The sequence below is a fragment of the Trichechus manatus genome, unplaced genomic scaffold (genome assembly GCF_000243295.1).
Source record: "Trichechus manatus latirostris isolate Lorelei unplaced genomic scaffold, TriManLat1.0 scaffold00070, whole genome shotgun sequence".
Classification (NCBI taxonomy): domain Eukaryota; kingdom Metazoa; phylum Chordata; class Mammalia; order Sirenia; family Trichechidae; genus Trichechus; species Trichechus manatus.
Window position 1 is genome coordinate 9,315,711 of NW_004444006.1, and position 27,899 is coordinate 9,343,609.

General features: G+C 40.8%; 1 protein-coding gene across 1 annotated transcript in view; it reads right to left on the reverse strand.

The window, feature by feature from the left end:
• Nucleotides 1-4,865: 4,865 nt before the first annotated feature.
• HDAC8 (histone deacetylase 8) overlaps nucleotides 4,866-27,899 on the reverse strand; it is a 331,772-nt gene continuing 308,738 nt past the window's right edge. The window contains exon 11 of the mRNA XM_004380149.2: nucleotides 4,866-5,433. Within this exon, the coding sequence (XP_004380206.1) occupies nucleotides 5,411-5,433 (23 nt within the window). The 3' untranslated portion in view covers nucleotides 4,866-5,410. The remainder of the gene's footprint in view (nucleotides 5,434-27,899) is intronic.

A 27,899-nucleotide genomic window follows, 5' to 3' on the forward strand; every position in this document is an offset into this window, starting at 1 on the left:
AGAATTGTTACATTTTGCATGTGAACTTTTTCATTGGTTTTTACAATAGAGGTCTCATACAATATTTGTCCTTTTGTGATTGACTTATTTCACTCAGCATCTACTCCACCATTTTGCTGTATCGATAATTTGTTAACATTACCTAGTCCGTGTCCAAATTTTCCCTATTGTCTCAAAAACATCTTTTTAAAGTGTTTTGCTTGAATACTGTCTAATATTCTGTGTTGCAAGAACACTGAACTGCTTGTAGCTTCCCACAGATTTAATATGCCTTCTTACCTTTATTCATGCTAGTCTCTTTGCCTGGAATGTCCCCTCTTTCCTTACTGTCACTTCTGGCCCAAGATTGAACTTTAGTGTCATTGCCTCATTGAAGTCTTTCTGATTACCCCAGCCTAGATTGCTTGTCCCTTCTCTGGGTCCCAGAATACCCAGAATATAAGGCATTGCTTTGTCTCATTACATAATTCCACCATTCCATACATATATATTGAGCACTAGGCTCCCTGGGTGGCACAAATGTTTAATCACTTGACTACTAGCTGAAAGGGTGGCAGTTTGAACCCACCCAGAGGTGCCTCAGAAGATAGGCTTGGCAATCTGCTTCTAAAAGGTTACAGCTTTGAAAACCCTATGGAGCAGTTTTACTCTATACGCATGGGGTTGCCATGAGTCGGAACTGACTCAATGGCAACTAACAACAACAACATATTGAACACTACTGGTATATATTACCAGGCACTGGGGATATAACAGTGAAACTGACTGAATTCTCACCTTGGAGTGTTCAGAGAAGGAGCAGTGTCTAATGCTGATAGCTAAAATGTACTCTTCTAAGTGCTTGTCTTCATTATCTCTTTGACCCTTTACAAACAACCCATGAGGTGGGTACGGGCATTATTCCCATTTGATAGATGAAGAAACTAAGAGTCAGAGAGGGCAAGTTATTTGGCCAAGGTCACACAGCTAATGAGCGGCAGGGATGGGACTGAATGCAGACAGTCTGATGTTGAAATGCATATGTTGCATGGCAAGGCACTACTGGCCAACTTTGGGCCCAGCACTGAGTAGCAGGTTTGGCGGATCTACCCTTGGTGAATGTTAGAGGAGAAGGAGCTGCAGGAGCTTTCTGTGTACGGGCTTAGAGATGTCAAAATACGCTTGGTCAGGATGGTTGTTTTCTTCCCTTCTTTGTCCTCCTTCTCTTCTTTCTTTTTTCTTTTTTTGTTGAATGACAATATTTGAGTTTCTTATAAAGAAGTCTTTCTGCCTTAGAAAGAGTATTTTAAATATAGAACTGGAAATACACTGCTCTCTCTGTGACAGCTCATAAATGAATGTAGCAGAGGCAGATCCACTCTTCCCAAAGGTAAACTGGCTTGGGCTTTTTCTGTTAGCTTAAAAAAAATTTAATTATATTTACTTACTTTTTTGGGACTAGGTAATACATTCACACGGTTCAAAAATCAAAAAGATACATAGTGTAAGTCTCCCTCACTGTCCTGCCATCTGCCACCTGATTCCCTTACCTGTAGGCAACCAAGGTGTCCCAGTTTGTCGTGTATCTTCCCAAAGATGTTTTATGCAAATATAGGCATAGCTATGTATATTCCTTTTTAATGGTTATTTTCTTAACCCTTGAGTTGTAGATACAGTCTAAACTTCTCTCTTGGTCTCTCTGGCCCTCTGAGTGTCTTGGAGACAGCAGAGGCCTGCAGGTCTCCTAGGAGTACTGGGTTTTCCTCAGAAGTAGGCTTTTCCCAGCCCATTTTCCCGGCAGAGCCTCATGTACACAATGCTTTAGACTCTTCAAAGTGCTTCCATCTTTAATAACTCATTAAACACTCACAATAACTCATGAAGTACAAGAATTACTCACCCTATTTTATGTGTAAGGAAACCGAGACCCAGAAAGATTAAGTAACTTGCTGAAGAATACACAACTAATCAATGTTGTCATTGTGTGGTGGAGGCCCCAAAGCAGCATGTGGCTTGGTCCAGCTTGGACTTTGGAAGTGATAAGAAAGTTGTTTACTCCAAAGTCACAGTTTAAAAATATTCTAGTGGCACTAATGTGGGATAGTGGAAAAAGTGAAGGAATTTTCAGTTCCAGCTGGATTTGCTTCTTGCCTCTGCCACTTACAATTGGGTGCTCTTGGGCAAGTTACTTCTTAGTTTGTAGCCTGAGTTTCCTAATGTGTAAAGTAGGCATGATAATATCCACCCAGCAGGGTGGATAGTGACATAAGCGAAAGTGATTTGTAAAATAGGACAAATTCCAATGCTCGCATTACCATTATTATTATGGGTATTATGGCTGGTCCTTGCTGGTACATGGGAGGGGGCAGCTGTTTCCTGAAGGGAGGGCAGGTTCACTTGGGCACAGATTTACCCTGTTCTCAAACTAGCATATCCAAAAAGACACTCTCTTGTCCCCTCCCCCCCACAAAAAAACCCCATCTCCGTAGAGCTGATCCAACGCATTGGAAATCAAGAGACCTCAACCTCGCCTATTTTCCAGGTCAGCTCTGAGACCTCTTGAGCAGTTAGAATGGCTCCAGGGCCTGAGCGCAAACTCTTTCTCAGTGAGTATCTTGAATCTACTTTGATCTGGAACGCCCCTCTTTCTCTCCACCCTCCCCCCCATCAATTTTATTTGAAAAAGTTTATTTTTCCAATTATAGAAGTAAAACGTGCTCACTAGAGAAAATTTGGAAAATATTGAAAAGTACAAAGGAAAAAAATAAACCATCCTTATGCGTTTCTCCGCCACAAAAGCCCACATTAGTTAGTATTTTGGTGTATTTCCTTTTAGTCTTTTTTCCTTTATGCACTTATACTGAGCAGAACAACTCTTACTCTGTCTTATTTGTTCTGTGGATGCTGTGCCCACAATTAAAGTATTTCAATTTTAATTTTTTTAAATTCAAAATTATTCCTAGATTTATGGATTTTTTTTTTAGCCTAACATTTTCAACAAGAATCAAATGAAAAGGAATCCTGAAGGCCATTGAGGTTGTATCCTCTTTCAGAGACAGGCCCAGCCTCTAGGAGGCCCAGCAGTGGGTGGGTTTAACAGCTTGCTCTGGTACTTCTTGGACCAGAGCTGAGGCAAGAACTGGGGCTCAGACAGGCAGTGTCAGCCATGGAGAGAAGAAGGTGGCACTAGCTGCTCAGTGGAAAAGGGCTCCCCTGGCATCCTGGCTCCTTCTGTCACTTTACTCCACTGGAAGCCACATCTTTGCCCAGGTCCATTCCCATCTGAAAGGAAAATAGAGCACCAGTATTTACCACTCTTTAGCGGGTGGCTGCCCCTCTGGGCTGAGGTCTTCACTGGAGTTTGAGTGACTGCTTTGGGAATAGGTCTCCTAAAGAACATTGGGTTAGGGAAGCCCGAACAGGGCTAAGCCAAGTCTTTGAGACCAAAAACCTTGGTGCATGGTCTCTTGCACACTGGGGATTAAAAAAACTCCAGTTTGGCAGCTTCTCTGGCCTCCCCCAACCCTGAACTGCCCCGTTCAGCCCCTCCATTCTCCTTTTTTTTTTTTTTTTAATCCCCCTTCTTTTTGGTGCACATTTGAAGTGACTAGTATTCCTAGCCAACCAGGCACCCTGATGTTGTTTAATAAAAGCTTTGCTGTTCCCATCCCGGGACATGTTCAAGTCTTTTTCTACTCCTTCTGAGGAATGCCCTTCCCCAGCTCCAGAAAAAAAAAACAAACCCATTTCCATCTAGTCCAACTCATAGTGACCTTATAGGACAGTACAACTGCCCCATAAGGTTTCCAAGGAGCAGCTGGTGGACTTGAACTTCCAACCTTTTGGGTAGCAGCCGAGCTCTTAACCACTGCGCCACCAGGGCTCCAACTCTGAGGCCTGGAGAAATACAACTCACCCTACAAGACTCAACTCAAACATTCTCTTTGAAAAATCTCCAGGATGCCTGCCCCAGTGGGGTGAGTTGCTCCCTCCTCAGCACTCCCACAGCTCTGGGTTCATGTTGCTAACAGAATTCAAAACATGTGATCTGGTTCTTTTCCTCCTCCCTTCCCTTGTCTGTGAGCTCCTAGATGGCCAGGATAGGGCTGTGTTCTTACCTCTCATCTAGGTCCCAGCAGTCGAAGGAACTTCATGAGTATTTGGTGAACTGAATTACAAAATCATGACTTTTGGCTATCCCTTCTTCTTCCCCATCCCTCTCGTTATCCCTCATCCCCATTTTTCCATCTTGCCATCTCTCCTAAAGTGCAAACGGTTATGCACTAGGCTGCTAACCAACAGGTTGGAGGTTCAAGTCCACCCAGAGACACTTCAGAAGAAGGCCTGGTGGTCTACTTTAAAAAAATCAGCCATTGAAAACTCTATGGAGCACAGTTGTGCTGTGACACACACGGGATCAATGGCAACTAGTGTTTAATACATCACAATTGCTTCCCATTTTTATCATGTATACTGATTGTCTACACTTGATGGAGAAGTATCCTCTCCATCTATCAAAATGTCCCTCTAAGCTCTGACATGCCACCTGTCCTTCCCATCCCTAAACCCCTCCCTGGCTTGGGACAGCTCCTTCCCGGGGCACCAGCAAGATTCTCTCCATGGCTGTGAAACATATATTCCCATGCAACTTCCTCCCCACTGAAGGGCCGCAGTGCTGGACAAAGGTTGGCACTCTGTTCCCAGGACTTGAGCTGGAGACACACTTGTTCCCTAGTGAGTCCCAGCACTCAGAGTTTGTCTCCCAGGCTGGGCAGAGCAGAGTGTAGAAACATCAGAGTTATTCTTGGTACTTCAGCAAGAGGAAAAGTTCAAAGCTGTGTGTGTCAGCTGCGGTTTAAAATGAGGACACTGGGACAAAGAGGTAAGTTTTCAAACATTTTATTAAAAAACAAAATAGATACATAACCCTTTAAAACAACAGAGGTGGACTACTGCCCATCTCCCAGTCTGCTGACCAACTCCCCTCTCCCAGGGCTCTGCTTGGATGGTTCTGAGGCCCAAACCCTGCCTCTCAGCTATGACAACTGCTTCCTCCACCCAACTGGTGACCAAAGCTCCATGTTCTCCTTCAGCTTCTCATTTGCCTCCTTTAAGAAAATAAAAATACACCCCTCCCTAACTTGCTTAAAAATAAATTTCAAAGATTAAAAACTGCATTTGTGTGTGTGTGTTTAATAAACACTTTAAATGTTGGAAATCTCCCTCTTCCCCTCGGCCTAGTTGAGGCCTCTGGGGTGCATGCCTGCCCCAGGAGGTCAGCTGCCACTTGGTGCCCCTTGGAAATCTTCAGGAAGTAATTTCTTCCAAATTTTCCCTGCAGTCACAAATTCCACAAACTGCTCACATAAACATGCCGTCTTCATTACAGGCACTGCTCCTCAGTTCTGGAAACCTGATCTCTTTCTGTCAACTAGACCACATGCTTCAGATTCCCTGCAAACAGGAGAGAAAACAAAACTGAAATTCAGGTAACATATGTGAATTATACCTCAATAAAGCTGTTAAAAAAAAAAAAAGTACTTCCATTTTGGAGCTTGTTTTCTTGTTGCTCTTGGGAACTCTGTGGTTCTATTATATGAACAAGCCTAGGCTAGCCTGCTGCATGATGAGAAACATATGGCTCAGTTATCCCTGTCATCCCAGCAACCACCAGCCAACCACCAGACATGTGAGTGAAGCCACTGACCACCAGCTAACTGCAGATGCTGGATGAATCCAGTCAAAACTAGCAGAAGAACTGCCCAGCTGAGCCCAGCCCAATTGCCAATCCACAAAATCATGAAATAAATAAATGGCTATTTTAAGCCACATCCACACAAAAATTAAGGCAACATTTTTCAGAGTTCGCACTTTACAGACTGCACCAACTCTCCCATCCCCCAACCTTTCTTCCCTCCTTATCAGGGCACAATCCTCCTAGCATTTTCTCTTGTTCCCTACTACCAGCTTTCCTGTCCCCTCCTGCCTTCTAGCCCTTGTCCTGGGCTGTTGTGCCCCATTAGTCTCATTTTGTGTTATGGGCCTGTCTAATACTTAGCTGAAGGGTGAACCTCGGGCGTGACTTCATTACTTAGCTAAAAGGGTGTCCAGGGGCCATACTCTCAGGCTTTCTCCAGTCTCTGTCAGGCCAGTAAGTCTGGTCTTTTTTTGTGAGTTAGAATTTTGTTCTACATTTTTCTCCAACTCTGTCTGGGACCCCCGATTGTGATCCCTGTCAGAGCAGTCAGTGGTAGTTCCAAGGCTGTAAATCTTCATGGAAGCAGATTGCCACATCTCTCTCCCGTGGAGAGGCTGGTGGGTTTGAACCGCTGACCCTTCGGTTAGCAGCCGATAGCTTAACCAGTGCATCACTAGGGCTCCTTGTGTTTGTACATAGTTCTATGCAATTTTATCACACGTGTGGATTCGTGTAACCAACATCACAATCAAGATACAGAACTGTTCCATGACCACAAAGATCTCCCTCGTGCTAATCCTTTATAGTCACATCCACTCTTTTCCCCACGTCCACCATCTCCAAACCCTGACAACCATTATCTGTTCTCCATCTCTATAATTTTATCATTTTGAGAATATTATATAAACGGAATCATACAGTATGTAACTTTTTGAGATTCCTTTTTTTTTTTTTCACTCAGGATACTGTCCTTAAGATCCATCCAAGTTGTTGCCTTTATCAAGTTTGTTACTTCTTACTGCTGAGTAGTGTATTCCATGGTATGGATGTAGCACAGTTTGTTTAACCATTCACAAACTGAAGAACATTTGGGTTGTTTCCCCTTTTTGGCTAGAGTGAATAATGCTGCTATGAACAGTTATGTACAGGTTTTTGTGTGGATGTATGTCTTCAGTTCTCTAGGGGAAATATTCAGGAGTGGGATTATTGGGTCATAAGGTACTTGTATGTTTAGTTTTATAAGAAACTGCCTGTGCAATGCCCATCAAAATTCCAACAGCCTTCTTTGCAGAAATAGAAAAGCCAATCCTCAAATTTATATGGAAGGGCAAGGGACCCTGAATAGCTAAAGCAATCTTGAAGAAGAAGAATAAAGTAGGAGAACTCACATTTCCTGATTTCAAAACATACTATAAAGCCACAGTAATTAAAATAGCCTGATACTGGTATAATAATAAACATACAGACCAATGGAATAGATTTGAGAGTCCAGAAATAAATCCATACATCTATGGTCAACTGAGTTTTTACAAGGATGCTAAATCCATTCAAGGGCAAAGAGTCTCTTCAATAAATGGTGCTGGGAAAATTGGATTTCCACATGCAGAAGAATGAATCAGGCTCTATGTCTCACACCATACACAAAAATCAATTCAAAATGTATCAAGGACCTAAATGTGAAAACTATAAAATTCTTAGAAGAAAACGTAGGGGTGAAGCTATGGGACTTAATTTTTAGCAATGAGCTATCAGATATGACAAAAAAAGCAAAGCAGCAAAAAACAAAATAGATAAATGGGACCTCATAAAAATTAAATACTTCTATGCATGAAAAAACCTTATCAAAAAAGTAAAAGAAAATATATAGATCAGGAGAAAATTTTGGGGAACCATATGTCCAATAAGGGCCTAATATAAAAAATATATATACAAAACTTCTACCACTTAACAACAAAAAGACAAACCACCCAATCAAAAAATGGGCAAAGGACTTTAACAGACATTTATTTCATCAAAGAGGATATTCAAATGTTCAAAAAGCAGTTGAAAATATGATCAACATCATTAGCCATTGTTGTTGTCCTTGTGTGCCCTCGAGTTGATTCCGACTCATAGCGACCCTATAGGACAGAGTAGAACTTATGGAAGCCTACTGCCATATCTTTCTCCCGCGGAGCAGCTGGTGGATTTGAACTGCTGACTTTTCTGTTAGCAGCTGAGCTCTTAACCACTGCATGAGCAGGGCTCCTTCATTACCCATTAAACCAAAAAACCAAACCTGTTGCCGTCAAGTCAATTCCAACTCATAGCGACCCTATAGGGCAGAGTAGAACTGCCCTATAGGGTTTCCAAGGAGTGCCTGGTAGACTTGAACTGCTGACCTTTTGGTTAGCAGCCATAGCACTTAACCAGTACACCACCACGGTTTCCCATGAGCCATTAGGGAGATACAAATCAAAACCACAGTGAGATACCATCTCATCCATATTAGAATGGCAATGACCAAAAAAACCCCGGAAACAATAGGTGTTGATGAGGTTGTGGAGAAACAGGAACCCTCATCCATTGCTGGTGGGAATGTAAGATGGTGCAGCCATTGTAGAAAACTGTTTGGTGGTTCCTCAAAAAGGTGAACATAGAACTACCATATGACCCAGCAATTCCAACCCTAGGTATATACCCAGAAGAAGTGAAAGCAGGAACTCAAACAGAAATCTGTACTTCAATGTTCACTGCAGCACTTTTCACATAGCCAAAAGGTGGAAACAACCAAAATGTCCATTAATAGATGAATGGATAAACAAAATGTGATACATACATAAAATGGAATATTATTCAGGCATAAAGATAAATGAAGTCTTGGTGCATGCCACAGCATAGATGAACCTTGAAAACATTATGCTGAGCAAAATAAGTCAATCACAAAAGGGTAACTACTGTATGATCTCACTTACATGAAAGAAGTGAATATATAGAAACCAAAAATTATTAGTGGTTACCAATGGTGGGAGGGAGAGTGAAGAGGGAGATTTTTGTGTAGGGTGCAGTGAGTTTATGCTAATGATGGTGGAATGATTTGGAAAAGGATAGTGAGGATGGTTGTACAACTTGAAGAATGTAATCAATGTCACTGAATTATACATGTAGAAATTGTTGAATTGGTGTATGTTTTGGTGTTTTCTCAACACAATAAAAAGCAGTAGGAAAAAAAAAGAAACTGCCTGTTTCCAGAGTGGCTGCACCATTTCACATTTCACATCAGCAGTGAAAGAGTGATACCCTTTCTCTGCATCCTTGCCAGCATCTGGTGTTTTCACTATTTTTTTTTATTTTGACCATTCAGATAGAATTGTAGTGATCCCTCATTGTGGTCTTTTTTTTTTTTTCAGTTGCTTTTTTATTTTTATTTTTTATACCTTTTAAAATTTTTTTTGTTGAGAATATACACAGCAGGACATACACCAGTTGAACAGTTTCTGTGTTTACAATTCAGTGACATTGATTACATTCTTTAAGTTGTGCCACCATTCTCACCCTCATTTTCTGAGTTGTTCCTCCCCCATTAACATAAACTCACTGCCTCCTAAGTCTCCTATCTAATTTTCTGAGTTATTGTTGTCAGTTTGATCCCATATAGATAGATCTTAAAAGAGCACACTGTTGAAGGCAGACTTCTTTTTTTTTTTTTACTAGTTAAGCTACTGCTTTGTTTTAAGAAGACTTTAGGGGATATTTTTGGTTTAAGGTTTAAAGATTATCTCAGGGCAATAGTTTCAGAGGTTCATCTAGCCTCCATGGCTCCAGAAAGTCTAGAGTCTACAAGAATTTTAAATTCTGTTCTACATTTTTCCCCTTTTGATCAGGATTCTTCTATAGAATCTTTCATCAAAATGTTCAGTTATGGTAGCTGGGCACCATCCAGTTCTTCTGGTCTCAAGGTAAAGCAGGGAGTTGTTCATGGAAGCAATTAGCCACACATTCCATTTCCTCCTCCTATTCCTGACTCTCCTTCTTCCTCTGTAGCTCTGGGCAAATAGAGACCAACTGTTGTGCCTTGAAGGAGCCCTGGTTGCACAGTGGTTAAAGCGCTTGGCTGCTAACCGAAAGGTTGGCAGTTCAAACTCATCAGCACTTCATGGGAGGAAGATGTAAAGTCTGCTTCTGTAAAGATTACAGCCTTGAAAACCCTATGGGGAGTTCTACTGTGTCCTATAGGGTCACTATGAGTCAGAATTGACTCGATGTCATTGGGTTTTGGTTGTGTCTTGGATGGCCACTTGCAAGCTTTTAAGACCCCGGGCACTACTCAATGAACTAGGAGGTAGAACAGAAGCACTAAACACATTATCAGGCCACTTAACTGGGATGTCCCATGAAACCATATCTTAAACTTCCAAACCAAGGAACCGAATCCCATGAGATGTTTGGTTGTACATAAGCAGCCTCAGCAGCTACTGTGTGTGTGGGGTTTTTTTTTTTTTTTTGGTCATTCTTGTAAATATATCTATCACACAACTTCTCGTTGTGGTCTTAATTTGCATTTTCCTAATGGCTAATGATATTGAACCTCTTGTCATGTGCTTATTTCCCTCTGTATAGCCTCTTCATGTCTTTTGCCTATTTTGTAATTGGATTTTTTTTTTAACTGTTGAGTTTGGAGAGTTTTTTTTTTAATTGTAGTGAAAATATATACATCAAAACCATCACCAATTCAGCAATTTCCACATGTACAATTCAGTGACATTGACTACATTCTTCATGTTGTGTAACCTTTGTCTCTATCCTTTTCCAAATTATCCCACCATTATTAACATAAACTCAATGCCTCCTAAGCAAAATCTCCCCTTTTTCCTCTCCCTCCCACCCTGGTAACCACTAATAATTTTTGGTTTCTATATATTTGTTTATTTCATATAAGTGGAATAATACAATATTTGTCCTTTTGTTACTGACTTATTTCACTCAGCATAATGTTTTCAAGGTTCATCCTTGTTGTAGCATGTATCAGGACTTCATTTCTCTTTATGGCTGAGTAATATTCCATTGTATGTATGTACCACATTTTGTTTATCCATTCATCTGTTGATGGACATTTCAGTTGTTTCCACCTTTTTGCTATTGCGAAAAATACTGCAATACAGAATTCTTTATATATTCTAGATACAAGTCTGTTGTTAGATATGTGATTTGCAAATATTTACCCTCAGTTTGTAACTTTTCATTCTTAACATTTCAACTTTTTTATGTGTATAGTGACATTGATTATTTTCACCATGTTTTGCAGCTATCACCACTATCCGTTTCCAAATTTTTTCATCACCCTTAACAGAAACTCAAAACCCAGTAAGCAAAATTCTCCATTTCTCCCTTCCACTCTCCTCTTGTTGTTTGCCTTCCAGTCAATTCCAACTCATAGCAACCCATGTGTGCAGAGTGGAACTGCTCCATAGGGTTTCTGTCTTAGTTATCTAGTGCTGCTATAACAGAAATACCACAAGTGGATGGCTTTAACAAAGAAAAATTTATTCTCTCACAGTCTAGGAGGCTAGAAGTCTGATTTCAGGGCTCCAGCTCTAGGGGAAGGCTCTCTCTCTCTCTGTCAGCTCTAGGGGAAAGTCCTTGTCATCAATCTTCCCCTGGCTAAGTAGCTTCTCAGAGCAGGGACCCCAAGTCCAAAGGACAAGCTCTGCTCCTGGCACTGCTTTCTTGGTGGTATCAGGTCCCCCTGTCTCTCTGCTCACTTCTCTCTTATATCTCAAAAGAGATTGACTTAAAACACTACCTAATCCTGTAGATTGAGTTCTGCTTCATTAACATAACTGCCACTAATCCCACCTTATTAACATCATAGAGGTAGGATTTACAACCAATGGGAAAATCACATCAGATGACAAAATGGTGGACAATCACACAATACTGGGAATCATGGACTAGCCAAGTTGACACACATTTTTTTAGGGGGACACAATTCAATCCGTGAGTTTCCAAGGCTGTGATCTTTCGGAAGCAGATTGCCAGGCCTGTCTTTCAAGGCACCTCTGGGTGGGTTTGAGCCACAAACCTTTCAGCTAGTAGTCAAGCACTTAACCATTTGTATCACCCAGGGACTCCTTTCTCACCCACCTCCAGTAATGACTAATAAACTTTCGTCTCTATGCATTTGCCTAGTCTAGATATTTCACATAAGTGGGGTCATATAATATTTGTCCTTTTGTGATTGATTTATTACACTCAGCATGTTTTTAAGGTTCATTCATGTTGTGGCTTGTATCAGGACTTCATTTCTCTTTAAGGTTAAGTACTACTCCATTGTATGTATATGTCACATTTTGTTTATCTATTCATTTGTTGATGGACACTTGGGTTGTTTCCACCTTTTAGCTATTGTGAATAACTCTGCAATAAACATTGGTGTACAAATATCTATTTGCGTCCCTGCTTCCAAGCCTTTGGGGTATATACTTAGGAGTGGAATTGCTGGGTCATATGGTAATTCTATATTTAACTTTTTGAGGACCCACCAAACTGTTTTCCACAGCAGTTGTACTATTTTACATTCTCACCAACAATGCAGGAGTCTTAACAGGGTCTTTTGCAAAGCAAAGGTTTTTAGTTTTGATGAGGTCCAATTTATCAACTTTTTCTTTTATAGATAGTGTTTTTGGTGTTGTAATCACCTCAGCTCAAAATCTCTGGCTATTCTTTGATTCTTCATCTCTTAGTTCAAGCTCCCACATCTTATGAGTTGCCAAGCTTAACCCCAAGAGGTCTCTCAAATCTGTTACTTCCTGTCTGTTCTACTGTTTCCAAGTAGTCACATCTCTCATTACTCAGGTCGCTCAGAATAGCCTCTTAACTGGTGCTCCTGCCTCTGGAGCTATCCCACACACTACTGCTATCTCTGATCACATCCTTCCCTGGGCTCCAAAAATACTTCAGTAGCCCCCAACTGTCTATCAATGAAGTCCGGCTCCGTAGCTTAAACATAACCCATCAGTACTTTCCTATCTCCCTCCACACCTCTGTTTGTACTGTTGCCTCGTCTGAGGAAAATCTATATGGGATTTTGATGCTGAAGCTAGGGCCCTTACATCGGTTAGAGTATGGCCAGAGCTCAATGAACGAATCAATCAATCAATTAATTAATGCACACATGAACAAAATTCCATGTCTAAAGTGTTAGAACAGCACATGTTCACAGAAAGATGAATGTTGTCTTCTTTGCTGCGCTGTCTCACTCCCCAGTTACATTTGGAGGCAATTAACAAAGACAACAGAAATAATTTCCACCAAAAGCTGATGATGAGCAATGTTGAGTTTGGGTAACAATAAAATTTTTAGCTTTAAAAAAAGCCCATTGTTTTCTTTTCACGTCTAGCTTTTCCAGCAGTTAGAGGCAGCATGAGAAAATTCTTAAGGCCAGCAGGGTCTAGAGCCTGAGGAGGCACAGAGTACAGAATAGAGGGGCAAATTTAAATGCCTTTAGGGACCAAGAACGTGTCATGAATAAAGCAGACTGGGGATAAGACATCTGAGACCCTCTTGATCTTTTTTTCATTTTCCCACTTTGAATCATGACATGAGTATAAGAAATAGTTTCCTTTCCTCTTTACTGTGTATAAAAGAAAACAAAACAAAAACTGTAAATGGGGTGATAAATGGAAAGAGTAAGACATACAAAAGGGAGTGGTGGGGTCTGTGGCAAACAGGAAAGTACATGCTAATAAAGGGGGCAGCTTCTACTTAGCTCCAGTTATTCACTATTGTGCAGAAATGTGGACCTGGTGTGACCAGATCTTCCCATTTTTCAAGAGAAGTCAGAAATTCACATTTTTATGCAAAAATCCCAGTGTTAAAAGTGGACAAGTGATTTAAAATTTTAAAGAATATTGTGTAGGACCTCAATATGTGTGGCCAAATAAAAAAATTTGGGGAGCAAGATATGGCTCATGGGTCCCCAGTTTGTGATTTCTGATTATCTCAAGGATAGTCCTGGGTTACACCTAAGGCATAGTGTGATTATTAATGGCACCCCATTTAACTCTCAAATATAATAAAGTATATGGTCACCCTACCTTTGATATACAAGGAAGTACTGAATTGGGACTCAGGAGGCTTGGGTTCTATTGATTCATTGGTTGGCTGATTCATTTGTTCATCAGTTTATTCAATAAACATTTACAGAGTGTCTATTTTGTGTCAGGTACTCTGCTAGGTACTGATGGGCAGTCTCTTTCGTCTTTTTTAATGTAGAGCAGCATTGCTCAATAGAACTCTCTGATATGACGGAAATGTTCTATATCATGTGGCTGTTGAACACTTGAAATGTGATCAGTCTAAGTAAGGAACTGAATTTTTAATTTTATTGAATTTAAATTTAGATAGCCACATGTGGCTAGTGGTGACTGCACTGGACAGTACAGATATAGAACAGTTCCCTCATAATTTTTTTCATGACATTGACTAGGGGTCATCCTTATTTCCTCTTTCGTTTTCCACCCCCATTTCAATCCAGTAGCAAGTCCTGTCAATTTTACCTCCAAAATATATTCTAAATCCATCCACTTCCTCCACCCTCCACTGCTCTGAATTTACTCCAGACTACCATCACCCCTTGCTTGGACAACTCCAATAGCCTCAAAACTGGTCTCCCTGATTCCATCCTTGTCATCTATAACCTATTCTCTATATAACACCCAGAATATTTTGTTAAAACTTAAGTCACATTACTCCTATGTTCAGAACCTTCTAATGGATTCCAATCACACCTAGAATAAAATCCAAACTATTTACCTACAAAGCCTTGCAGGATCTGGTTCCGCGCCTCCTGTCTCCTACCACTACCCTTTTTGCTCACTCTATTCTAGCTACACGGGTCTTCTCTGTGTTGCTTAAACACACAAATCATTTTTCCCTTTTACAGCCTTCTTCTTTGCACCTGCTATTCCTTCTGCCTGTAATGCTCTGTCCTCAGATGTTCTCATTTCTGATTCTTCTCATCATTCTGGTCTCAATTCAGAAATCACCTCAGAGAGGCTTTATGACCACCCAATCTAAGTAGCCACCCCCCCACCGTCACTCATTCTCTGTTACATCATCCTGTTTTATTTTCTTCAATGCACCTAGCACACTGGAAACATCTCGTGTGCTTGTTTATTTGCTTGCTGTCTGTCTTCCCTCACAAGCTCTATGAGGGCAGGGACCTTGTCTGTCCTTCTCAGTGCTATATTGCTCGCACCTTCAACAGTGCCTGGCATATAACAGATGCTCAATAAATATTCATCGAAGGAATGAACATCTGTAGAGCTACAGGGCAGATCATAAAGCACTTTCTCATTTAATCCATTGAAGCTTAAAACTTGGTCATTGCCCTTAAGGACCTTATAAATGTGGTTGAGGTAAGCAAACATGCTCACAAAGAGAGAATAATATTAGGCCAAGTGGCAAATGAAAGTTGAAGTCAGTCAGCATCATAGGAGTTTGGAGGAATGTTGGGGTAATTCCAGGACCCTTGGAGTCTGAGTGGCGCCATAGAGGAACGGGAACATAGGACTGTAGAAAAGTGTATTCAAGACTTCAGTCATATGAGTACCCCTTCCAGGAATGTTGTTATATCCACTTAAGACACAGATCTTGCCCTCAAAGAGCTCTCAGTTTAGTGAGGGAGACATATATGAAGACAAACACATTGTGGTGCATAGCAACCAAAATCTAACCCATTGTCGTCAAGTCGATTCCGACTCATGGCGACCATAGGACAGAGTAGAACTGCCCATAGGATTTCCAAGGAGCAGCTGGTGGATTCAAACTGCTGACCTTTTGGTTAGCAGCCGAGCTCTTAACCACTGCGCCACCAGGGCTCCTGTATGTGCATAGCAAAGTGGTTATAAAGTACCAGTATGTATATAGAGTGCCGAGGGAAGAAACAGAAAGGGTATGAAAGGCTTCAGAGAGGAGGTGGCATCTTGAAGGGCAAACAGGGAAAGAAAGTTCCAGGCAGCAGTAACAGCGTAGGATGCATACAGGCAATTACAAAGTTTTGGTGGCCAGAGCTCAGGAAGAGGATCAGGGAGGGGGTCAATGAGGCTGGAGAGGTGGCCAGAGACCAAATCAGAAAGGGCCTAGAAGGCCGCGGAGAGCCTCTGAAAGATTTTAAGGCAGGGAGGAGGCTTTATCTAGTCTGATCTAGGGCTACAGCAAATTGTCCAGCTGCTGCCTCATCATTTGAGGGTCTCAGTTTCTACCTGGGAACAATGGCAGTACAAAGGATTTCTATGAAGCCTTGGGCATGTGCTGATATGGATGGCTGATTTAATTTTTAGCTCTTAATTGTCAACTGTATTGCTCGCCTTGGAATGTAGATCCCTCCTGTCATCAGAGAGCCTTTCAATGACAATTAAGTATAACTACCAATTACCACTTGTCTGCTTCTGACCTGAATTAGAACCTGAGGCTGTGGATTAATTCCACCAGGCTTCTGTCATTTACAGGATATCAGCACTTAAAGGATATTACTCTGATGCTCTCGTCTTAGCTTGCAAGGAAATACTGCAGTCTCAAACGGAATCAAAGCAATTTCTAAAATAGCCTATGATTCATTTTTTCTCCCCTCTTGTGCATAAATCTGCTGGCTTCATGTGGAGGGACAGGCACAAGTAAATGTAGCAGTGACATCACAGGAGTGGGCTGCTTGCCTGTCAGACAGCCTGTGGAGCTGGGCCGCAGGAGTTGTCTATCTGCTGGGTTGGGCAATGGTCTCCCAGCCTTTTGGGGGGCTCCCAGATTCTTTGGTTGATGTGTCTTGTCCATATTTCTTTTTCAGGCAAAAATTCTGGGCTGGGAAATCCAGGATAATGGGAATAGCAGCGGCAGGAAGAATAATACCGCCTTACATCTGTATAATGCTTTAGAGTTGTGAAAGCCATTTGCTCCATTCTGCTCCACCCAAACACCAGTGGGAAATGGAAGTTGGGATTTTAGGCCTGAACTGGAGACAAACTCTTTGCTCTCTTGCAGTAAGGAGGTAAATGCTAACATTCCTTGTTTACCTCAAGGCGTTTCATGGTTGGGACTTGAATGTAACCAGAAGATCAGAGAGACTCCCTTTAACTACCAAGTGCTTCCTGGAAAAGAAATCCTCCAGGACAAATTGCCTGGCAGGCATAAGTTATTTACCATGCCATCCTGATTAAGCCAGCAGGTAGTGCCAGTCTCAGCACTGCCAACTCCTGCACATCCTGGTTTACATTCCCAGTGGTACCAAAGACCTTTATTGGAGCCAAAGGCATGGCCACTAACCGCTGAGCCCTGCAGGCAGGGTGTGCTATGAACATCTGGAAGTGCCAACAGCTGCCAGAGTAGCTCAAGGGCTTGTGAAAGGAAAGACTGAAATTCAAGTCACATCAGCCACCACTGTGGATCCTGAAGCAAAGGGCCACTGAGCCCGGCTGTGAACAGCTGAGGAGTAGGGCCGAGGGATTCTTTCCTTGGAGGAGCCATAAAAATAGCTGTGCAGTGGTCTCATGTTTGCTCTGTGACCTTCCAGCACCTGGTCAGCATGGCTGAGTTTCCCCCAGCGCTCTATTGCCACAGTTAGCATGTGAAGTCTCCCTTGGCCTAGTTCCCCTCCCTAACCCACCCCAGCATCATGGCCACCAGGCTGGAAGCCTGGGGGAAGGTGACAGGCTTGCCCTCCTGGTTTTAGATTAGACTTCAGTGTTATTTTGCGTGTATGAGTGTTGTGGGGAGGAAAAAGGGAAGCAGTGAGCCACAGATGCTCAGGAGTATTGGAAGAGAGGGGCAGCTGCTTCTGCTGTTGCTGCTGCCATGACTACTACCACCACCACCAAATGAATTCAGACTGGCCCAATATAAGACCATAGGCGCTGGTCAGTGACACGAAAATGTCCTCTTCTTAAACTGAGATGCTTGTACTCAGGCAATTCTATCTGTGGGAAATATTGGCGGGGTATAAAAGCAACCCTTTTGAAAGTTGAATCTGTAAACCTATATGTGGAAAGTGACTGGCAGAGCAGAACATCACCACCTCCAAAGCAGAGAGGCCTCCCAGAACTTGTTTCCCAGCTCACGGGGGATATGCGCGCCTATGAAAGTAGATTAAGGATCACTGCCTCAGCCTGTTTTAGAGATGTGAATACAAATCTTGGCTTGGGACTGCCTCCTCTCTGGTTGACTGATTTTCCAATTGATTTGTATTTATTAGCTAATGAAATTAAAAATGATAACAGAAACACAATAAGTCTCTCCCACAACTGGCTGTTTCTATGTCACTATGGTGCATTCCTCACTTTGTTTACTTCAAAGTCTATTGTTTTGTTCTCAATTATCCTGTTTTTCTGGCACTGGAAAAAATCAATTTGTTTTATTTTCTCTTATTCATGCACTCAGTTATGCTCCTTGGGCACATTTAATCACTTTGATGTTTTCATTTTATGGCCCCTCTCTAGGCACTTCAGCTGCATTGCTGCTAAGGGGCAAGCAGGCTTAATTTGCATGTCACAATAGACTTGAAATTCTATCTCAATTATGAAATCTCCCTCCATAATACGCTTGGAGCTGCGAAGAGGCAGAAGGATGTGGGCAAGCCAGGAGCCTATAAAGATGCTTTCCTTTCTCCAAAGACAGAGAGCTCCTTAGGGGTCTGACTGTGGCCGGGGGATATCCCTGATCAAGTAAAGCAGAGGAGTCCATGGGAAGAGATGTCTGCAGAGTTTCCTCTGGAACTTTGTTGTGAAGAAGCCTGTAGAGGCTGCTCCTCAGCAGCAAGGCCCGGGAGGCTGGGCCTGCTTACTCCGGCATAAAACGATTCTCAACACTGCTGGATTTGGCTGCTGTGCTAAGGACAGCACCTGAATCTCAGTTGGTTAAAGGGCCTCCAGGTAGACTGAGAAAGTTGTCAACAGTCAGGCATTCCAGAACCCTGAGTGATTTACCTTATTTTCTCTAGTAATTTCCAAACTTCCCTTTGTCCCTCAATTATGTTAGAGCTAAAGGCTGGAGGGGAATAAGCAACACAATTGGTTCAGGCATATACTTTGGGCAAACAGAAAAACTGCTTAATTAAACACAATTAGAAGCCTCCAGCTGCTCTTCAAAAGTTCTTGGTTTGTTCTATACAACAATCAGCAGCTTCACCAGGCAGAGGAAAATTTCACATTTGCTCTTTTAAACTTTGGGTCAAACAAAAAACAAACCAAATCCATTGAGTTAATTCCAACTCATAGTGACCCTACAGGACAGAGTAGAACTGCCCCATCTTTATAGAAGCAGACTGCCACATCTTTCTCCTGTGGAGCAGCTGGAGGTTCGAACCACCAACCTTTTGTTCAGCAGCCAAGCACTTAACCACTACACCACCAAGGCTCCTTAAACTTTGGGTATGATCCTCGACTCCTCATGTGGAACTCCCAGTTCCCTCATTTACCTGCTGTGTAACCTTGTACAAGCTAATTAAGCCTCAGTTCCCTCGTCTGTTAAATGGGGTATCTTAGTTTCCTAGGACTTTAGAGAACAGAAATTTATTGTCTCACAGTTCTGGAGGCTAAAAGTCCAAACAAGGGTTTTGGCTGTGTTGATTCTTTCTGTGGACCTCTCTCCTAGTTTCTGGTGACTACCGGCAATCCTTGGCATTCTTTTGCTGCTTATGGCTACATCTGCCTCCGTTGTCACATGGTGCCCCATCCCCCCACCCCCGACTCATGTCTGTATTCCCCTTTATAAGACACCATTTAGAAGGGATTAGGTTTAGGACCTCATTAACATAACAAAAGAAAGCCCTATTTTCAAACAGGATCAATTTACAGGTACAGGGGTTAGGACTTCAACAGATATTTTTGGGGAACACAATCCAATCTCCTGGTGGCACAGTGGTTAAGCACTCAGCTGCTAACCGAAAGGTCAGTGGCCGGAACACACCAGCCGCTTCGTGGGAGAAAGATGTGGCAATCTGCTTCCGTAAAGATTACAGCCTTGGAAACCCTATGGGGGCAGTTCTACTCTGTCCTATAGGGTCGCTGTGAATCAGAATTGACTCGACTTGACGGGTTTGGTTTTGGTAATAAGATTATTTACAGATTAGAGACAGATTTGCTCCCCAAACTTCAGTCCTTCTCACACTGGCAAAATTTTTGCCACATTCACGTAACACTTACGTGGAAACTTTTTTATACTGACTCACTTTTTTTTTAACTTAGCTTTATCCTAAACAATAACAGCAAGGAGCCCTGGTGGCACAACGGCTAAGCACTTGGCTGCTAACCCAAAGGTTGGTGGTTCAAGTCCACTAGCAGTTCCACAGGAGAAAGACCTGGCAGGTCTGCTCCCATAAAGATTACAGCCTAGGAAACCCTATGGGGCAGTTCTAATCTTTCACATGGGGTCACTATGAGTCAAAATTGACTCAACGGCACCTAATAACAACAACACAATAATATATGTGAAATCAAAGAGTTTGAGAGGATCGTTATATTTCTAATACACATTAAAATATATTCATTAAACACACTGAACCCATTCCTGTCTCATCTTTTACCCCGCTTTTTGCAAATCTCCTTTACTCACTTCATTAAGCTCTATTCCCAAATGTTATCACCTCTGAGAGGCCTTTACAGACCACCCCATCTAAAATAGCAACACCTCCAATTTATCAGTAACCAACTTTAAATATTTATTTGCTTATTGTCTATCTGTCCCACTAGCTTCATGACGGGCAAGGCCTTTATCTGTCCTGTTTACCTCTATGTCATCAGTGCCTAGCATAGTACCTGGCACATATTAACACCAGATTCATATTTGTTGAATAAATGAAACATTAAAATAAAAAATTTGCCGGCTGTAACAAGGCATTTCTTCCACTCTGCCAGGATGGTATTAGAAAAGACAGAATGGATAGCCAAGACCTTCATCCCTGCCCAATGATAAGGAGGCCCACCTACCACTGTGTCAGTAGAGGCCACTTAGGGAGCAGTAAGAAGGCACCACTCCCATTCTTGGCCAAGGTGGCATCAGTGGAGGTCTAGTGGGGAACCTGAACTTCCACCCCCACCCAGCAGTAATGAGATGCCCCAGAGAGTCAGTGAAGGCAAACTGGGGAACCTAGACTTTGGCCCCCACCTGGAGGTAATGAAGTGACACTATCCTCCCCCATTGTGTCAAAGGAGTCCTGTTAAAATAGAAGATTTAAATAAGATCCAGAGTTTCATAAAATAATACCTCAAGTATACATGATACAATAGAAAATCACTCATCATACTAAGAACTAGAAAAATCTCAACTCGAATGAAAAAGGATAATCAACAGATGCCAACATAGTAATGACACAGATGTTGGAATTATCTGGCAAGGATTTTAAAGCAGCCAACGTAAGAATACTTCAATAAGCAATTACATACATCCTTGAAACAAACAAAAGAAAGTCTCAGTAAATAAATAGAAAGTCTCAGAAGGGAATCAAAAGCAATAAAAGAAGAACCAAATGGAAATTTTAGAACTGGCAAATATAGTAACTGAAATTAAAAAACAAAACAAAACAAAAAAACTCAATGAATGGGCTCAACAATAGAATGGAGGGGGCAGAGGAATAATCACTAAACTGGAAGAGAGAACAATAGAAATTATCCAGTCTGAACAAGAGACAGAAAATAGACTGAGAAAAAAAGGAACCTCAGGGACCTGTGGGAATATAATAAAAGAGCTATGTTTATGTAGAAGGAGAAATAATGGCTAAAAATATCCCAAATTTGGCAAAAGATATAAAGATATGAATCTATAGATTCCAGAAGTTGAGTGAACCCCAAACAGGACAAACCCCAAAAAATCCATCAAGGCCCATCATAATCAAACTCCTGAAAACTGAAGAGAAAGAAAAAAAAAAAATCTGCAAAGTAGCAAAAAAGAAACAAAGCCTTACCTACAAAGGAAAGATAATTCAAATGACAGTGGATTTCTCACTATAAACCATGGAGGCTAGAAGGAAGTGGCACAACATTTTTCAAGTGCTGAAAGAAAAAATTGTCAATCCAGAGAAAATATCCTTCAGGAATGAAGAGGGGAATAAAGATATTCTCAGAGGAAGAAAAACTAACAGAATTTGTTGCCAGCAGACCTACCTATAAGAGTAGTAAAGGAAGTTCTTGAGATGGAAAGGAAATCATAAAAGAAGGAATTTTGGAACATTAGGAAGGAAGAAAGAACAATGGAAAGAGTAAAAATGTGGATAAATACAATGGACTTTCCTTCTCTTTAGATTTCTAAATTAGGTTTTGGTAGTTGAAACAAAAATTATAATACTGCCTGGTGTGGTTCTAAACATATGCAGAGGAAATATTTAAGACAATTTTATTTTAAATGGGAGAGAGGAAAGGGACTTAAAGGGAGATAACGTTTCTACACTTCACTTGAACTGGTAAAATGTTAACACCAGAGGGCTGTGATAAATTACATACGTACAATGTATACCCAGAGCAACCACTAAAAAGGCTGTACAAAGCTATGACAGTCAAAAGCACTATAAATAAATCAAATTCAAACAAAGGTTCAAGTCACCCCCAGTAAAAAAGGGAGAAGAGGGAACAAAGAGAAAACAAAAAATCAAGTGGCAGACTTAAACCATAACATATCAAAACTACATTGAATGTAAATGGTCTAAATACACCAATTAAAAGACAAAGATTGGCACAGTGGCTAAAAATTATGGCCCAATTATATGCTGTCTACAAGAAACTCATTTCAAATATGATCATACAGGCAGACTGAAAGTAAAAGGATGGATAAAGATATATCAAGCAAACATCAATCAAAGTAAAGCAGGAGTGGCTATATTGATATCAGATGAAGTATACTTCAGAGCAAGGAAAATTACCGTGGGCAGAGCAGGACACTACATAATAGTAAAAGGGACAATCTATGAAGAAGACATAGCAATCCTGAATGTGTATGCACCAAATCCAAATAAAAGAGCTTCACTGTCTATGAAGCAAAAACTGATAGAGCTGAAAGAAGAAACAGACCCACAATTAGGGTTGGAGACTTCAGCACCCCCCTCTCAGCAATTGATAGAACAACTAGACAGAAAATCAGCAATACTCAACAATACTATCAACCAGCAGGATCTAACTGACATTTAGAGAACACTCCACCAAGCAACAGCAGAATACACATTCTTTTCATGCACCCGCAGGCCATATACCAAGATAGACCATATCCTGGGCCAGAAAACAAACTGACAAATTTAAAAGAATTAAAATTAAACAGAGTGTGTTCTCTGACTACAATGGCATCAAACTAGAAATTAAAAACCACCTAAAAAGAAATCTCCTGGCCCAGATGATTTCACTGGAGAGTTCTACCAAATTTTTAAAGAAGAGTTAACACTATTTCTACACAATCTCTTCTGGAAAATAGAAGCGTGAACACTTCTCAACTCATTTTATAATGCTAGTATTGCCTTGATGACAACACAAAAAAAGAAAACTACAGACCAACATCCCTCACGAGTATAGATGCAAAAATCCTCAAGAAAATGTTGTTGTTGTTAGGTGTCATCAAGGGTTCTTTCCCTTTTGGTTTTCCATCTCCAGGTCTTTGCCCATGTCATTATAATACTTTACTTCGTCTTCTCGAGCCGCCCTTTGAAATCTTCTTTTCAACTCTCTTACTTCATCATTTCCTCCTTTTGCTTTAGCTACTCTGTGTTTAAGAGCAAGTTTCAGAGTCTCTTCTGACATCCATTTTGGTCTTTTCTTTCTTTCTTGTCTTTTTAATGACCTTTTGCTTTCTTCATGTATGATGTCTTTGATGTCATCCCACAACTCGTCTGTTCTTTGGTCATTAGTGTTCAGTGCGTCAAATCTATGCTTGAGATGGTTTCTAAATTCAGGTGGAATATACTCAAGGTTGTACTTTGGCTCTCGTCGACTTGCTCTAATTTTCCTCAGTTTCAACCTGAACTTTCATATGAGCAATTGATGGTCTGTTCTGCAGTCGGCCCCTGGCTTTGTTCTGACTGATGATATTGAGCTTTTCCATCATCTCTTTCCACAGATTTAGTCGATTTGATTCCTGGGTATTCCATCTGCTGAGGTTCACGTGTATAGTCATCGTTTATGTTGGTGAAAAAAGGTATTTGCAATGAAGAAGTCATTGGTCTTGCAAAATTCTATCAAGTGATCTCCAGCATCGTTTCTATCACCAAGGCCATATTTTCCAACTACCAGTCCTTCTTGTTTCCAACTTTCACATTCCAATCACCGGTAATTATCAATGCACGCTGATTGCCATGTTCTATCAATTTCAGACTGCAGAAGTTGGTAAAAATCTTCAATTTCTTCATCTTTGGTCTTAGTGGTTGGTGCATAAATCTGAATAACAGTCGTTGTCTTGGATTGAATTGTGTCCCCCAAAAATGTATGTGATTTCTGGTATTGTGTGATTGTCCACCATTTTGTCATGTGATGTGATTTTCCTATGTGTTGTAAACCCTGCCTCTATGATGTTAATGAGGGGGGATGGGTAGCAGTTGTGTTGATGAGGCGGGACTCTATCTTCAAGATTGGATTGTGTTTTGAGCCAATTTCCTTTGGGATATAAAAGAGAGAAGCGAGCAGAGAGACAGGGGGACCTCATGCTACAAAGAAAGCAGTGCTGGGAGCACAGCGTGTCCTTTGGATCTGGGATTCCTGTGCGGAAAAGCTCCTAGTCCAGGGGAAGATTGATAAGAAGGACCTCCCTCTAGAGTCAACAGAGAGAGAAAGGCTTCCCCTGGAGCTGACTCTCTGAATTTGGACTTTTAGTCTATTTTACTGTGAGAGAATAAATTTCTCTTTGTTACAGTCATCCACTTGTGGTATTTCTGTTATAGCAGCACTAAATAACTAAGACAGTCATATTAACTGCTCTTCCTTGTAGGCATATGGATATTATCCTATCACTGACAGCATTGTACTTCAGGATAAATCTTGAAAGGTTCTTTTTGACGATGAATGCAACGCCATTCCTTTTCAGGTTGTCGTTCCCGGCATAGTAGACCACATGATTGTCTGCTTCAAAATGGCCAATACCAGTCCATTTCAGCTCACTAATGCCTAGGATATCGATGTTTATGCATTCCATTTCATTTTTGACGACTTCCAACTTTCCTAGATTCATACTTCATACATTCCACCTTCCGATTACTAATGGATATTTATAGCTGTTTCTTCTCATTTTGAGTCGTGCCACATCAGCAGATGAAGGTCCTGAAAGCTTGACTCCATCCACGTCATTAAGGTCGACTCTACTTTGAGGAGGCAGCTCTTCCCCAGTTGTATTTTGAGTGACTTTCAATCTGAGGGGCTCATCTTCTGGCACTATATCAGACAATGTTCTGATGCTATTCATAAGGTTTTCATCAGCTAATTCTTTTCAGAAGTTGACTGCCGGGTCCTTCTTCCTAGTCTGTCTTAGCCTGGAAGCTCAGCTAAAACCTGTCCGCCATAGGTGACCCTGCTGGTATTTGAATACCGGTGGCATAGCTTCCAGCATCACAGCAACATGCAAGCCTCTACAGTATGACAAACTGACAGATGTGTGGGGCAACAAAATATTAGCAAATATAATTCAGCAATATATAAAAAGAATTATATGCCATGACTATGTGGGGTTTATTCCAGGTATGCAAAACTGGCTCAATAGCTGACAATCAATTAACATAATCCACCATATTAAAAGTCTATAGAATAAAAATCACATATATATCAATACCAGTATCAATCAATGCAGAAAAAGCATTCAACAAAATTCAACATCCATTCATGATAAAAAAAACTCTCAGAAAACTAGGAATAGAGGAGAACTTCTTCAACCTGATAAGGAACATCTACAGAAAACCTATAGTTAACATCATATTTAATGGTGAAAGACTGAATATTTTCCCTCTAAGTTTGGGAACAAAACAAGGATACCACTCTTACTCAACATTGTACTGGAAGTCCTAGCCAGAGAAATAAGTCAAGAAAAGGAAACACAATAATACAGATCAGAAAGGGAAAAAATAAAACTGTCCCTATTTTGAGATGAATCATGGTTTATGTAAAAAAGTCCCAAGGAATCTACAACAACAACAAAAACATCCTAGAACTAACAAATGAGTTAACCAGAGTCACAGGATACAAGATCAATATACAAAAATCAGTTGTATTTCTATATACTAGTAATGAACACTTGGAGACCAAAATTAAAAATATAATACCATTTATAATTGTTAAAAAATAATATGCTTAGGTATAAAACCAACAAAAGTGTACTGGCCTTTTATGCTGAAAATTACAAAATGCTAATGAAACAAATCAAAGAAGATCTAAATAAATGGGAGAGACATACTATGTTTATGGATTGGGAGTCTCAACATAGTGAAGTCTTCCCAAATTGATACACACATTTAGCACAGTTCCTATCAAAATAACATCAAGATTTTTGGTAGATATCGACAAGATTACTCTTAAACTTACATGGAAAGGCAAAGGAACCAGAATAGCTAAAACAATTTTGAAAAATAAAGTAACTAACAGGAATTACTCTACCTGATTTTAAGATTTATTATATATCTACACTAATCAAGACTGTGTAGAAGGATAGACACATAGATCAATGGAACAGAATAGAAAACCCAGAGAGACAGTGACTGAAATAATTGCCTTAGAATGAATGAGAATTTTGGAAAAGAAGGTAGTCCGGGGAGGTACCTGGATGTTCTGCCCTGCTATCAGACAGAAGAGGCTTTACACTGCGAACCAAGAAAGGATCTGCTTTTCAAGACAAATGAAAGCACCCTAGAATTCCTAGCAGTACCTAAGAAAGGAAATAGCACCTGAGAAGTGTAAAATACTCACCCTCCTGTGCCTTATTTTTCCATCAGTGTGTAGGTACAGTGATCAAATTTTGGAAACCAAAAATTGGGACATAAGATGTGAAAAAAAGAGTATTGTCTTTTTCTTAAAAACAAACAGGTATTTATTGCTTTTTTTTTTCCCTCACTATACAAACAATACACATTGATGGTGGAAATTTTGAAAAACACAGAAAAAGTAAAAAGAATAAAAATTAGCTATAATTCCAATCTCACCACCAAAGATAATGACTGTTAGCATTTTTGTTATATTTCGTTCTAGTGTTTTTCTGTGCGTATCCATGTACACACTCACTCACACACATATATATTACTTTATAGTTACAAAATTGAGACTATATGGCATTAAACCATTTTGTATCCTTTTTTTTTCATTTAACACTGTTCCACGAGTATATTCTCATGTCATCAAATTATCTTTAAAAACTTGCTTTTTAATTGACGGCCACAAATTCTACCATGTGGCTGTACCAAGATACTGTAGCATACCTCAAATACAACATATAAAAGCAGAGTATATCAAGGGTACATTTCTGTAAAATAACACCCTCCTTCCCTAATAGCTTCCCATCTCAGCTGGTATCCAGGCTGGAACCTGAGGGTCACTTTTACCTCTTCCTTTCTCCCTGGTCCTGTATAAATGACCTACCTCCTAGTCTTCACAACAGCTCTCAGCAATTCCTTCTTATTTCCACTGCCACTGTTCTAGTCCAGGTCCTTGCAGGCTCCCCTTGGTCTACCACCATGATCCATTCAGAACAACATTGTATCATGTCATGTTCTAATTCCAGAACCTAGAGTGGCTCCCACTTTACTATATCATATATGGACTACTTAGCCTCAAATTCAAGGGAGTCTGCAATCTGCTCCCTCTTCCCCTATTCAAGTTTCCCTTGCTTACAAGCATTTCCTCACTCCTATCTATTCAAATCCTTCCAGCATTCTGAAAGCAGTATTCCTAAAGTCTTACTCCTCCAGCTTCTTCTTACTATATACTGATCTGTCTAAGGGGGTTATTTTTGTCTCCTCAACTAGACTTCTCAGCTGTTTATCAGAAGCAGGGACCATGTCCTAAACTTCTCTTATATCTCCCATGTCACATGGGAGCACATGGACAGCTCAAAAAATATGTGTTGATTGATTTAGATGGGCTTTAAAGTAGAGACACAATAATACCTCTTAAAATTAAACTGGCTCAGAATCTCACTTTGGGAGACATTATAGGATGAGAAGGGTTTACTAGGGTCAAATGGAAAAAGCAGACAAGGGATGATGAGCAGACCTGACTGGGCAATGCTCCGAGGAGGGGCACCAGATCTG